Source organism: Trematomus bernacchii, unplaced genomic scaffold (assembly GCF_902827165.1).
Source record: "Trematomus bernacchii unplaced genomic scaffold, fTreBer1.1, whole genome shotgun sequence".
In the NCBI taxonomy this organism is placed as follows: domain Eukaryota; kingdom Metazoa; phylum Chordata; class Actinopteri; order Perciformes; family Nototheniidae; genus Trematomus; species Trematomus bernacchii.
Genome location: NW_022987803.1, coordinates 11,009,777 through 11,023,196, shown reverse-complemented (window position 1 = coordinate 11,023,196; position 13,420 = coordinate 11,009,777). Strand labels below are relative to the sequence as shown.

General features: G+C 39.7%; 1 protein-coding gene across 3 annotated transcripts in view; it reads right to left on the bottom strand.

The window, feature by feature from the left end:
* The window catches only part of atad2b (ATPase family AAA domain containing 2B), a 79,039-nt gene that overhangs the window by 10,828 nt on the left and 54,791 nt on the right, over positions 1–13,420 (bottom strand). For all 3 annotated transcript variants that reach the window (XM_034150458.1, XM_034150459.1, XM_034150460.1), the window contains 2 exons: positions 13,269–13,384; positions 1,040–1,168 (listed from right to left, as the gene is read on the bottom strand). In XM_034150458.1, the coding sequence (XP_034006349.1) occupies positions 1,040–1,168; positions 13,269–13,384 (245 nt within the window). The remainder of the gene's footprint in view (positions 1–1,039; positions 1,169–13,268; positions 13,385–13,420) is intronic.

Genomic DNA, 13,420 nt, shown 5'->3' with positions numbered 1-13,420 from the left:
GTAAAAGTCACAGCATGTGTCCTGGCATCGTGTTACTCGGACTCAGTTACTCTGCTTACATGGTGACAAAACTGCAGCACCACCAAAAAAGGGAAGTAAGACCATTTTGCCTCAGTAACGACTTGCAGGATCACTAATGATAAGTGAGATCAATGATGTGTGAATCGTCAAAACTCAGGACATAAGGAGGCTCTGAAAATAAAGGGTTGTGTTGCACGTACTTGAATACATTTTGTCAGGACTTGTGTGTGTTATGCATTTTAAGTCTGTTTTTTTTATGAAGCAGCATTAATATCTCATAAAAACAAAGCTTAAATGTCACATCATTTATATTGCAAAAGAAAGATGTCCCTTAGCTGCAATAGAATGGTACAGGAATGAGACTTTAACCAGTTGTATATAACTTCCGAGCTCCCTTTTCTTGAAGTCAATGTTTTTTTAATGAGTTCTTGTTTTGATTTCCGATATAATGTCTGTGAGGAAATACTCCACTGGTGAACGTCTTAAGCTTTTACTTGAATGAGACTACTAAACTTCATCAATCCGGACACAAATCGGCCATTAGCTTAGCTGTTTGGCGTTGTCATGGTGCAATCATATTGATTTATAGTGTTACTTCTGGCGATTTATTTTAAGATTCAACTACTATAAAAGTGGTGTCAAGATTATCTTGCTGAACAACAAATAGGTATTATTGATGTATGTTTGACACTAATGGAAAATGTCCATTGCTTTGAGTGCAGGGAGCCCTTGCTATGCTTACTTCCAGGTTAGCAAACAGAAATACTTCATTACTGCAGCACTTTATAGAGGTTCTCACATTCACTTAAAACAGAATGAGCCATGTTCAGATGTTTTCTTAATTGCTACCTGCTTGCTGGCATCAAAAAGGGAAACCATTGTGAAAAGATGAGAGGTAGAATCACGTAGTTATTTCCCACAAGGGGCAGCAAATAACAATTATTTTACCAATCATTATTATGCTTATTATTTTCTTGATGAATCAATTAATTGTTAAGGCAGAATGTGTGTTTCTGACCTCCAGTAGCGTGGTCTTCTCGTACTCTCTGCGGTGCCGGTAGATGCTCTGGCTGAGGAGGGAGTAGAGTCTCTCCAGCTGCTCCACGCTGTATCCTTCACTCTTCTTCACCACCATATCCAGCAGAGCCTGAGAGGAGAGACACACAAACAGACATTACAAATAAAGTCTGAGAGACAGTGTTTACTTTACATTATTTCTGAAACATGGCTATGGAGAACAACACGGTGCTAAATAACCGGCCACACAAGCTTAGCGCCGATGTTGGTGCGTGGACATTTTGGAGGTCAGCTCTATTCAAAAGCAATTAAGTTCAGACTGACGGCTAATTTGGGCTAATCATAATTAGAACCAAGTTTACATTTCACTGCTACTTTAATTAAAACATTGTGGACAGTCAACGGCCCTTTTAATCGACCCGTTTCTCACATTGCACCCAGTCCGTGTGTGTGTGTGTGTGTGTGTGTGTGTGTGTGTGTGTGTGTGTGTGTGTGTGTGTGTGTGTGTGTGTGTGTGTGTGTGTGTGTGTGTGTGTTTAAACACAGGCCTCATCAGAATGCAGGGACTGACACAGGAAAGACACAATAATTAAAGGTAGCGTCACTGACACAAGGCAAACAGAGTAACCTCAGACGGAATTAAATGCTACGTGTTTTAGAGAGAGAGACAGTGACCATAGAGTTAAACATAAAACCGCGGCAATGTCAATATTAATATGACGTGGATGTTTGTTTAAGCCTCTAATCAGCGGACGTCTGAGAGGGCCATAGGACGTCTAATTACAGTGAGCAGAAGCAAAATGACAGAGGCAAAAAGGTTAGCATTGTATTAATCACTGTACTCCATCTGACTAAGAGTTCTGTTTAAATGACAGACTACAGCTTCACGTCAACACACATGTTAGTATAAACTGAATCCCAAGACGCACTTAAGTTATAAGAACAAATTTGACCTTCAGAGCAACGCTTCACTTTTGAAGGATTTTTTACTTTTCAGAGAAAACATTCTTCATTGAGTTACAGAAAAGGAATTTCAAACATCTTTAGATAAGGGGGTTGCTAATGTGATCAGAACATTATCCTGCTGTACTAAACAAATAACGTCTATGTATGTTTGCCTCGGATCATATTTTCTGCGGTACTGCAACAAAAACTTTAATAGAAACTGAATCCCAAGACTCACTTAACTTATAACCGCAAATTTGACCTTTAGAGCATTACTTAATTTTGTAAGGATGTTTTGATTTTTTCAGCAATAACACTTCTAATGGAGTTAGGGGAAAGGGAATTACAAACATCAGCTGCCCTTTAGCTGTTGAGTCATTTCCCAAAGCTGGAGTAGTATACTTCAAAAAGATTTTCTTAAAAGTGTGACAGCTAAAAACAAGATACATAAAACGTCCACAACACCATGTACAATAGACTTCTGTGGCTCAGGAGGTGGATGGTTGTCTGAATTTAAATGTCTGTAGTTCCATCACCAGCAGTCAACATGTCAATGTGTCCTTGGGCAAGATACTTAATCCCATTGGTGTGTGAATGTGTGTGAAGGTAGGTCTCCCTGAGCAGATGTAGTATGGCAGCCTCTGTATGAAGGTGTGTGAATGGGCTAATGCTGACTTGTATATTTAAAAGCACTCCGAGGGGGTCGTAAAGACTGAAAGTATATATATATATATATATATATATATATATATATATATATATATATATATATATATATATATATATATATATATATATATATATACACATATATATATATATATATATATACACATATATATACACATATATATACACATATATACTTTCTATACACACTCCCCCCCTGCCTGAAGCGCCTCGATTAGAATCCTATGTTTGCTAGGTGGCGTACATCTCAGACACATCTCTAAGCGGTTGACCTACACAACAGAGTCGATCAGCTAACCAATCAGAGCAGACTGGGCTCTGGTTTCAGACAGAGGGTGAAAAGAGGTGCTGCAGCACAGGCAGTATGAGAAAAATAAAGAGCTTTTTGAACATTTAAGCATGTGAACATGTCACAGTAGAGGAAGAAAATACAAATATGTACCTGGAATTAGCATAATAGGCCCCCTTTAAGAAAACTTTATTAAGCAACAAGGAAGTCTCCAAGGACGATCGTCGAGCCAAGCTGTGGCTACTGTTGCATTACTCTTCTTTCATCTCCCCCACAACAATGCTGACAGGAAAAGTAATGGCCGACAGGAGAGATTATTAGTGCTTGTCAGAGGCCTGCACTGTTATGGATGTTTTTTTATTTTAGGTTTTGTATTTGCATCCGAGTAACCCATTACAACCCTGTAAATATTATTGTGCCCAACAATGAACCCAACAATATTAAGAGTGAGAAATGACACCTTCTACAGGATTAGACGCATAGTAGCTGTTTAACTCTAAGGGCCATAAACACATTCTCAACACTTATTTATGATGCCATTACCTACATAAATGTTTTAACAAGAGTAAATAGGCTTACCTTTAAACAAAGCAAATGAGAACAAAAAGGAAAACTTTTCAAATCTCTTGCAAGTTAGCAAACTTTCTGTCGTAGGTGCTTATCATACTGAACTCAAGAGCCCAGAAACACGGCTTGTAATTGAGTAGGTACTGTAATACCTTTTCAAATATTCACAGTTCCATAACTTAATCTGGCTGTGTAGGAGGATTCACAGGTAATATGCCTTTGACATTAAAAAAAAACCCTCCGCCTGGCCCATCTAATAAATGTAGGTCCCTTGACAAATAAAATGTGCATACAGAAGCTGAGAACACCGAGCATCTCTTATATCTGAATTGATAATGATCATCTCAGCTGCTTTCAAAAAGCGCTGTCCGCTGCTCTATATCGAGCATTTATTTATTGGATTCTTTTTGTGCTTTTCATACAACCATGCAACTCTGGTCTTTCTTCAAGGCGGCTATCAGGTTTCAAGCCAGCCATGAGAGCTCATAAAAAGAGGAGCGAATAGAGCACATCACGATGAGATGCCTATTATAACAACACGTGCATAAAAGCTTTAATTAGCATCATTAAAACCCATCTCACATTGTGAGAAGTGTCTTACAGGAACATTATTTCACATCTTTCCTTTCATCCAACTGACACTTCATTTCTTTATATTTTTCATTTTGTAACCCATCTCTTGCTTTAAGTGCATTTCACCACTTTCTTTATAGCAAACCTTCTATTTTTGTTTTAAGTGCATCGTCTCACCTCCTGCCTCCTTCAATGTTTTATTCACCTTATGTCTTCTTTACCCAGCACTTTAGCTCCTTTTTCTTCCAATGTGTTTATCTTTCCGTACTTTTCTTGTTCCTGTATTTTTCTTCGTTCTGTCCTCTCTCTTTGTCCTCTCAATTTATTCTCTTCTTTACCGTCAGACCGGCTGATTGCGGCGGTGTACTTCCCCCAGCCTCCGTCAGCCTGATCAGGATGGCTGTGACAGTGTGGGGTAAATGGTGAGAGTGTGTCTTACACGGCCTCCGTGATTGAGTGAGCTCACTGCACACAAAGGGGCAGTAATCCCATGCGTTAAAGACTGCTACTGACATGGACCATTTAACCTCACCCCTCTAAACTCCCTGTCCCATCTTCCCCCTCCCAACGTCCCTTTCTTTAGCCTCATCTCTATCTATCCCCACGTTTGTTCAGATGGCAAACAAAGCAGAATGATGGTATTTGGAGTTTTACAAGAACCACTATTATGCCTGTGAAAATAGGATTTGATCTTAAAGAGAGTTTAACTTCCAGGATTTATCATAGCACAAGAGATGTAATACTGGGTTTATGCTCATGAATGATAATTTGTGCGGAATTCTAACCAGACAATTGCACTATTAAAATGCATTAACCAAAATAAAAATGCAAAACAACACACCCACTCACTACATTCTCATTATTAGTGAGAAATACACATGGAACAATACAGAAGGGATGTTTTAGAGACTGGGCACCATCACACTTCTTCACACCATGTTACAGCTCTGCTACTTAAACCCTGGCCTATGGACCAGATGAAATGTCAATTCTAGTCACACCATCACCCCTCCTGCACAGGCGTGCCTATATTTCTCATATTTCTTGTGACCTCCAGGCCAGGTTAGGATTACTTGCAGATAATAAAACCACTCCTGCTCTAACCTACTTCATTTCCCAAACTACTTATGCCGCCGTTCTGACACCAGAATGTCAAATTTGAACCCTGTGTCTCGATTCGTTATGGCAAGGTCGAGAAACTTCAGCATCACTCTACATGAGCTCCTTCTGTGTAATACAGAACATATATTAATACATGTATAAATGTGGGGGGTGATCTCACGACCAGCAGTCAGAGAATGCAAGAGTTTCCATTGGTGTCGAGTTGCTCCTCAAAACATAATTAGTAAAATATTGTATTTATCTCACCCCAATGTCTTAAATTCTGCCAGAAAGAAAAGAAAAACTAATACTGCTATTATGTGAACGCAATATTTTGATGGTATTATAGTTATGTGTTAATAAGGTTTGAAATTAAAGTTTTCAAACCAAAACAATTGAGGTAACTGTAATACAGTGGAGTTTCTCCCTCTTTGATCATGGAAGGATGTGCTAGTAGCTGCGTTAGAGAGAGAGTGTGTGTGTGTGTGTGTGTGTGTGTGTGTGTGTGTGTGTGTGTGTGTGTGTGTGTGTGTGTGTGTGTGTGTGTGTGTGAAGAGCTTTCCTCAGTAGTGAGTGAGAGAAAAAGGCAGTGAGGGGAAAAAAACAAGGATTTGAAGCCCTACGTTCACTGTCACCAGGGACACTATTAAGCCTTCAATGTCTGCCTCAGAGAGAACAATTCACCCCCGTCTTCCTTTCCTAACTTTGATTTATTTTCTTCTTTAACACGAGTAAAAAAAAGATTTATAAATGATTCTGGTTTGCTCATTACCATGAATGCCACAAATGTGGGCAGTGAGATGTGGCATTTGGATTTGCTGAGGAAGACGTTGCAGCGGCAGATAATGTGGCTTACAGGGCACTCGGTCACACAGGTAATGCAATATAGATAGTGTCATGAGGGTCAGGGACCGTCATGACAAATCATATTACCATGGTCTCAGCACATTAAGATGAAATGGTCATCCCTTTTGGATGGGCATGTAAAACCCTTGCTGGGGTTGACAAATCATCTAAAATGTGTGGCTTTAATAACATCTAACCACTGGAATAATCCAAGCACTTGTTGGTGTGCAGCCACTTCTGGTAAATTGGATGTGGGAAAGATTTATCATATTATGTGGTAGGTAATTTGGGCAAAATCTTAATTAAATACAATATTATTTGACATTTTAGTTAACGCAATCCCCTGATATTATTTTACAAAATTATGTTTTTATAGGGGCCCTATTATGCAAATTCTTTCAGGTTTCATATTTGTATTTTGTGCCTCTACTGAGACGTGTTTAAATGATTTAATGTTGAAAAAGTGGTTTATTTTTCTCATACTATCTGTACAGCGTGCAGGCAGCCAACCAATCAGAGCCCAGTCTGCTCTGGGTTTCGTAGAAGTGTGTGGGAGAGAAACTCCTTCTGGAGGGAACTTTGGGATATTAGCCTTTGTAGACCATATACATGCACAAAAACCTATATACAGTAACACACTACAGGGGGGGGGGACCCCTAAAAGCATCATAGGGCCAATTTAATATGTGGCCAAAACAAACTGATTTGTTTTGTTAAAATGTATGTAAATCTGTATATTTGTGTATTATGAAAAGGGTCATCTTTTTCAGTAACAGCACATCTGAGACCCATTCACATCATGTACATGAAATATAGAAGTTGGGATATAAATAAATAAGAAATAAAACTTCAGGGCAAAGATCAATAAAAGAAGTTGTGTGAAATCGATGTAGAGCTTAGCGATTCATGGCCGGTTTCATGGCCAGGATATAAACCAAACCAAGACAAGGCCATAATGTAGTGAATCCTGTTTAATAAGTGGCTTTCCTAAACACTTCCTGAATCTACTTTCCTCTTAACTATTGACAATAGTGAAGAGACGTTTATTTGTCGAATGCACTGTCCTGATCAGTACATTGTTAAGTGGTAATAATAAATAAAATAATAAATAGCTAAATGACCAAGGTCAAGATTGTTTTTAGTTGGAGTAAAAACAATTACTTGAATCTCTAATACGACTAAAAAAAAATATATATATATATATTGATAATGGCATTATCCTCCAAAACTGCAGTATTGTTCAGGGCATACTACGGAGAGAGTAAGATCAATTCAACTTGTTAAACACTGAAATACAGGGCAAGTAAAGTTTAGCGTATAACCCAGTACCACAGTTAATATTTCCCCAGATTTGAGGGGCTATTAGCCTTCTCTAAAGGTCCTTACACACCAAACTGACACTAAAGAACACTAAAGAACACCAAAGAACACGTCCCGACGGAACAAGAAGAACAGACTGCGTGATAACCGAGAGAAGAAGAACAGACTGCGTGATATAAACAAACAACAATTAGCGTGTGAGTTCCATTTTCACTCTACAGCGAGAAGCTCATGGGGCTTTCCTGAACCTGTGTCGAGAGCTGGAGTTAAATGAAATCTCAGATTTGCCTTCTTAATAGTTTGTTTGGGTCCCTCACTTCCGTTTCGCTTCTCATGCACTGATTCGCTAAGCTGAACAGCCAATCAGAGTGATTTCTTTTGCCGACTGCCTTTAGCCGACAGCCCACCGATTCAACATGTCGAATCGGCGGCGGAAGGTGTCGGCACGGCCGAAAAGATACGACGGTGCGGGACACACCAAGACACACCAATCTGAGTAGGGCGACACGACGCTCATCGACGGCCCGACATCTATCGACATCTATTGACGCCGAAAATCGGCTTGTTGTGTAAGGACCTTAAGAAGACATTCATGTATACCTAGACTAAAGTCCGGCGAAATATTTAAAAATATATCAATACGAATGTTTTATGATTGGCGTAATGTGTATCATAATGTGGCAAATTGTATCCAAAATCTACCTGGCAATATTTCTTCATACACTTCCAATAAAGCATTGTCTTTCTGTGTGGCTGTTATTGCAGAACATTTGACCTGTATCTATCTGAACCCTACTAGAACTAGTCGTTACATTACTGATGTCCATGTTTGAAATGAATATAAACTAATAATTTGTATACCTTTTGGCCAAATTAGCTTAGAATATGAGAGAATAACATGCATTGCTGTCGTATTGTGCCACACTTTCAAATCAGAGCATAATTATTCACTAATCTGTCTATTTGACACACAAGGTCAATGTAAGAATAATGAGAATTGTACAAAATGATGAAGCCGCCTTTAGTTCTCCTTTTCCATTGACAAGTTTTCAGGTGACATTTTTTTTCAAGAATAATACAGATTCTATTCAATAAAACATATAAGTACGAGACAAATACAATCTACCGTATGTAGGCTAGAGGAAATCATTTTAATATTTGATGGATTCAAGACAGCAGGGATCCAATATCAAAAGGTAATAAAAGCTGGAGAAACTCGCAGCACTGACTTTACACAAATAACCCCAAACACACCTCCACATAACCCTGTAAAATAATCTGATGTTTTCAAAATGAATGCAACGAAGGCAAAACCGAAAGGCATAAAAGTGAATATATCAAAGAAGTTAGGATTAGGTAAAGGTTATGGAAAGGACCATGTATTGACCAGCTATGGTTAAACGCAGGGTAAACCTCAAGGGAAATAAAGGTTAATTGATGCAATGTCCTTTACATGTGTAGAAGCAACAAACAGCGTGTCTGTGTGTGTATTGGGTTATGGGAAGGGTGTTGAACAGTGCTGACCAAGCACTAAGCATCTCATACATATAAGTTATGCATTGTGAGAATATATTTTCTGAATATACACACATATATAACCGTGAAAATGTCTCCTTGATTTCTGTCTTCAATGGATTTAAAAGAACTGGGTGATGTTGAACCTGTAAACATGAGCCCTCTTTATATTCATCGTTAATTTGTGGTAATTGAAAGCAAAATGTAAGACGCTAACTGGCCAAAGAGTAATATGTGTTAGTTAATAGTCGAGGTGCGAATCTAAGCCAGGATGAAGTATTATCTAACAAATGTAATAGCATCCTAATAGCATTATATTCCCTCCGGCTACTGCACAATTTTTCCATCAACCTAAATGCCATTTTGCTTCCAATTGTAAGCCAGTACTGTAAAGCTATACTATAAAGCGTACCATGGTTGGCAAAAGCAACAAAAAGCGTTGTTAAACATTCTGTTGATGTACGTTTTAAAAATCCACAAATTCTAAGGCTTTACTCGAGTGGGATGTATGAAGTGTGAGAACTGGGAAAAAGGGTCAGAATAAATCAGCATAAAGGCTTGGCGAGGAGGCAAACTACTAAAGAATATATAAAGAGAACACAAGAGACTTGTATGTTTATGTTGTGTGAGCTGCTGGCCGTCACATGCATGGCCAAGAGGCGCAACATCGGAAGTGCAATTACATGCAAATAGCCACATTGTCAAGGCCATCAGTGGGAATGAATGGAGATAAAAGAAGCACTTCAAACACCATCTATTTTTATTGACAATCAAACACTGGTCCAGCACTACCATTAAACTGCTCTCTTTTGATCAGACATGTGGCATGAATACTTTGCCAGAGCCCCCCCCCCCCCGTTGCTATTGGTACTAAAAATGAGGGAAGATGACAAACTGAAATGGGGCAATTTCTGTTGACAGGCTTCTCTAAAACAGGAAATCCTGACATGCTGTAATAGCTAAAGCCAAAAGACTCCATGCTGTGCCAGCAACTAGAAACACTGGCTCCTTCTAGACAGCTGCTAAAGAAAACAGCAGAGCAGTCGATAATCTGTGTGTTCTTGGTGAGATGAAGGAAAGATTGCCGGGCCCAGATTGGATTTTCTAGTTTCTGAATTCTCATCTGCAATCATCAGCAACACTTCTCCCAGTCCATCTGTGGACAAGTGTCTGATTATTGATGAAAGAAAACAGCTGACAATAAGAGACGCTTTGGAGCAGTTGGAGACGCAAGCCTCAGGACATATTTATTCATGCTGAGGAATTCATTTTGATACAGAGAGCGTCAAGCATCATCTCAGTGAAACGGGCAATAACAAGAACTTGATTTTAGTAAGTGAATCAGGGAAAATAACTGAGCCACGGTTTTGAAAGGCGGGATGCTAATACTGAAATAATACTACTAATAATAATAATCTGTCCTACAGGCTTTGAGTGTAGGCTATGTGAACAAACTCATAACATTCGGATGGTGTTTAATTCCACAGAGTTTCCAGAGTCTCTTCCATCAACTTAAAAGTCAGAAATAATCAGCGCTCAGCAATCAATGGCTGAAGCAACAGTATAACACTCACTGCAGGCCTCCATAGAAATCAGGCGGCATGCCAATCTGAGCCCCTGCCAGCAAATGTCTGCTTAAATGGTGACTCTCATCCTGCACACCGGATATTCAATTTGTTCCGTAAGCCGGGGATGAAAAAGCAATTATTCACAGTCCCCTCTTTTCACGATCTGTTTCTCTCAGATATGTCCCTTCTTCCCCCCACTAACAAATAAACCTCCAGATTAGTGCAGTGTGTGGCTGCTCACAGGGGCAGCCAGTTGAAGCACTTAGTTCAGGCCAAAAAAAAAAAGTCTGTCAATCAGTTTGAACGATGGGAGTGAGGTTTTAGAAGACAAAACACACACTCCCCACCAGCCTTGTGGGGCACGGGTAAAAGCCACTAGATAATGGCTTGATAGCTGGATGTCACTTCGAAGCATGGAGGAAAGGAGTAAGCACATGTCAGAAAAACACTTTCTTTTACATGAATTACACTACACAGAGCGCCCTGAAACCAAGCAGCCCTAACTTGATCAGGGAGAAGCGCTGTCAGGGGAACCCACTCAGCCGAGGCTCCAATTTACACTTGGGGTATTAGGTGGGACCCTAGCGTGACTGTGCGGGGGGAATAAAAACACAGAGCTGCTTCATATGCTCTCCGTTACTGGAACACATCCTGGGACAAGTTGGTGGATGTAGTGAGGCAGAGAGAAGCTCATGTTTCAGTCATAACCCTTGTTTCCTTCAGATGTCGCAGGAAGAGCACCTGTTGATTGAATGTGTAATTGGCTCCCTCTCAGATAGCGAGGATACAAAATTGATGTATGAAAGATGAAAAGGGGGAAGAGAGACAGTGCCATGACCATAGGGTGAATGGAAAAGAGGGATAAGGCTCAGAAGTTATCCATCTGATAAGGGCAGTGTGACAGCAGCAGACCTATGGATGTCGAGGAAGCTTAAGGCTCGACATCCATGATTGAGTTTCCCCACCTCGTGTCCCATTCCACAAAAAAACTTCAATATATGTGCTGCCTTCCAGGCCCAGCTCAAATAATGCAGGACTTTGCATTATCCGGACACCAATTATATTCTATTCTATGTTAGGAAGCTATAGAAAACACGGAGAAATAAGGCATGAACTAATGCCAAATGAAGGGTTTTAAACGAGCGCCATACAGAGCATGTGACAGGGTTTGCCTGAAAGAAAATGGCATGACGGGTGAAGCTTCCTCGGCTGGCCCACTAAAGATAACACGAACGGTTAGCCTTCAAAAGGAGCAGGCCTAAGCCAAGGATGATTGTCAATGCCATTTCTAACAGCATTCTAACCGAAGAACAAAAGGGCTTGTTCATTCTGCTGATTTGCATTTTAATGTCTGCACGCAAAAAAACAATACTTCTTTTTATTAACTGGTTCGATGTTGAGCTGTCTATTTTTTATGAAAAGTACCTACTGTCTCTTCATAGCCTTAGTACTTTGTATTAATATAAGGCTACACTGTCAAATCTGGGTTTTATGTCTCCAACACGGTTTGTTGCTACATTATTAATATTGCTTAAATATTTCATTTGTTAAATTATTTTCAGAATGTGTGATGTTCTTCGAGGGCTCTAACACATCGACACTGGTTCCTAACTGCTTAAACAGCTGAGTGCATAAAGTGATCACGATCTTAATAAATGAGCGTGGACATTTTGTGTGACCGTGTTCATCTTCCTGTTACCACATCATTGCTTTGACACAGATCACAGTACCTGTTAACTCCCCAATAAGCAGTCCGCGCACAAAGCCAAATCGGCCCAGCTGTTACATCCTTCATGGTCTGTATTAGAATGATGAGCGTGTAGAATCGAGCAACATTGTAATGTGGCACGCTTTGGGGTTTTAAAAAAGCGGAAATCTTTGTTTGTAAAATAGTGTTTTAAGTGGCTATGAGGGTATTTCTAACAAATTGCCAGAGCTGAATAGTAAATGTGGTTCCCTTTAAGCTTTGATGCAGATGTCTGTGTGTCTTTTTTCTCGTAAAATCCCAACCCCACAGCAACAAATGCTTCCATGACTACAAAGGATAAATGACAAGGCGGAGGATGAATACTCAGCATCATGTTGGAAATCTCCATGTTTAAAACTAACACCATTTGAGAGGGACTTTCTCTTTAAATGACCATCCATCACCATAAAGAAATAAAAAATCCGTAGTTTTTTTTCATGCAAGGAATGCATTTTAATCAACATACATCTATTTCACGCTGCTGGAGACTATCATATTCAAATGTAATTAAAAAAATACGTACCGATATGCACACATTCCAGAAATGTGGTGCTAGGTGGTGACCTTACATGAGAAAAGGGCTTCACATTGTCTTTACATTGAAATCAACTCTTAGACAGTGTCAAAACAGAACAGACACGTTTCTCTGATCTGATTTCATGTGTCTCCAGTCTGTAGGCAATTCTTGCTTTTTAGGTGACCTTTTTAAAGATGGAGGGCAGACAGTATAATCGGGATGATTAATCCAGCGTTTACTTTCCCTCGTAAGAAGAGCACAGGTGTTGCTAATAACTTGAATGATGAATCGGTTTTATTTTAGCGTCCCAGTTAGTCATGACAGTGTGACGGTGAACTAGCAGGCACACTACCAGGACCCTGAAATGTATCAGCTGTAAGAAATTCAGCGTACATTATTTAGTATTATTAACACGTGTGCTTTCTTTAGTTTCCACACTGTATTGATAACTTGCTAAACCATGACCCTTAACTAGAGCAGCTTTCAAACCGAGAAATCCATGTACCGAAAAATAAATAATGGAGAAAATAACTGATTTATAGAAATATTTACCGCAAGTCGCTGGTGGTCAACCACTAAAGGAGGATGGGGGGGGGCTGGTTGTGGCTCTTCCTCCGTCCTTTCAGTAATTCCCTTCAGCTGCTCTGACATCTCGGCTGTGGAACCCCCTATAAAAAGACAAATGGATTATTGATGGAAGAAGG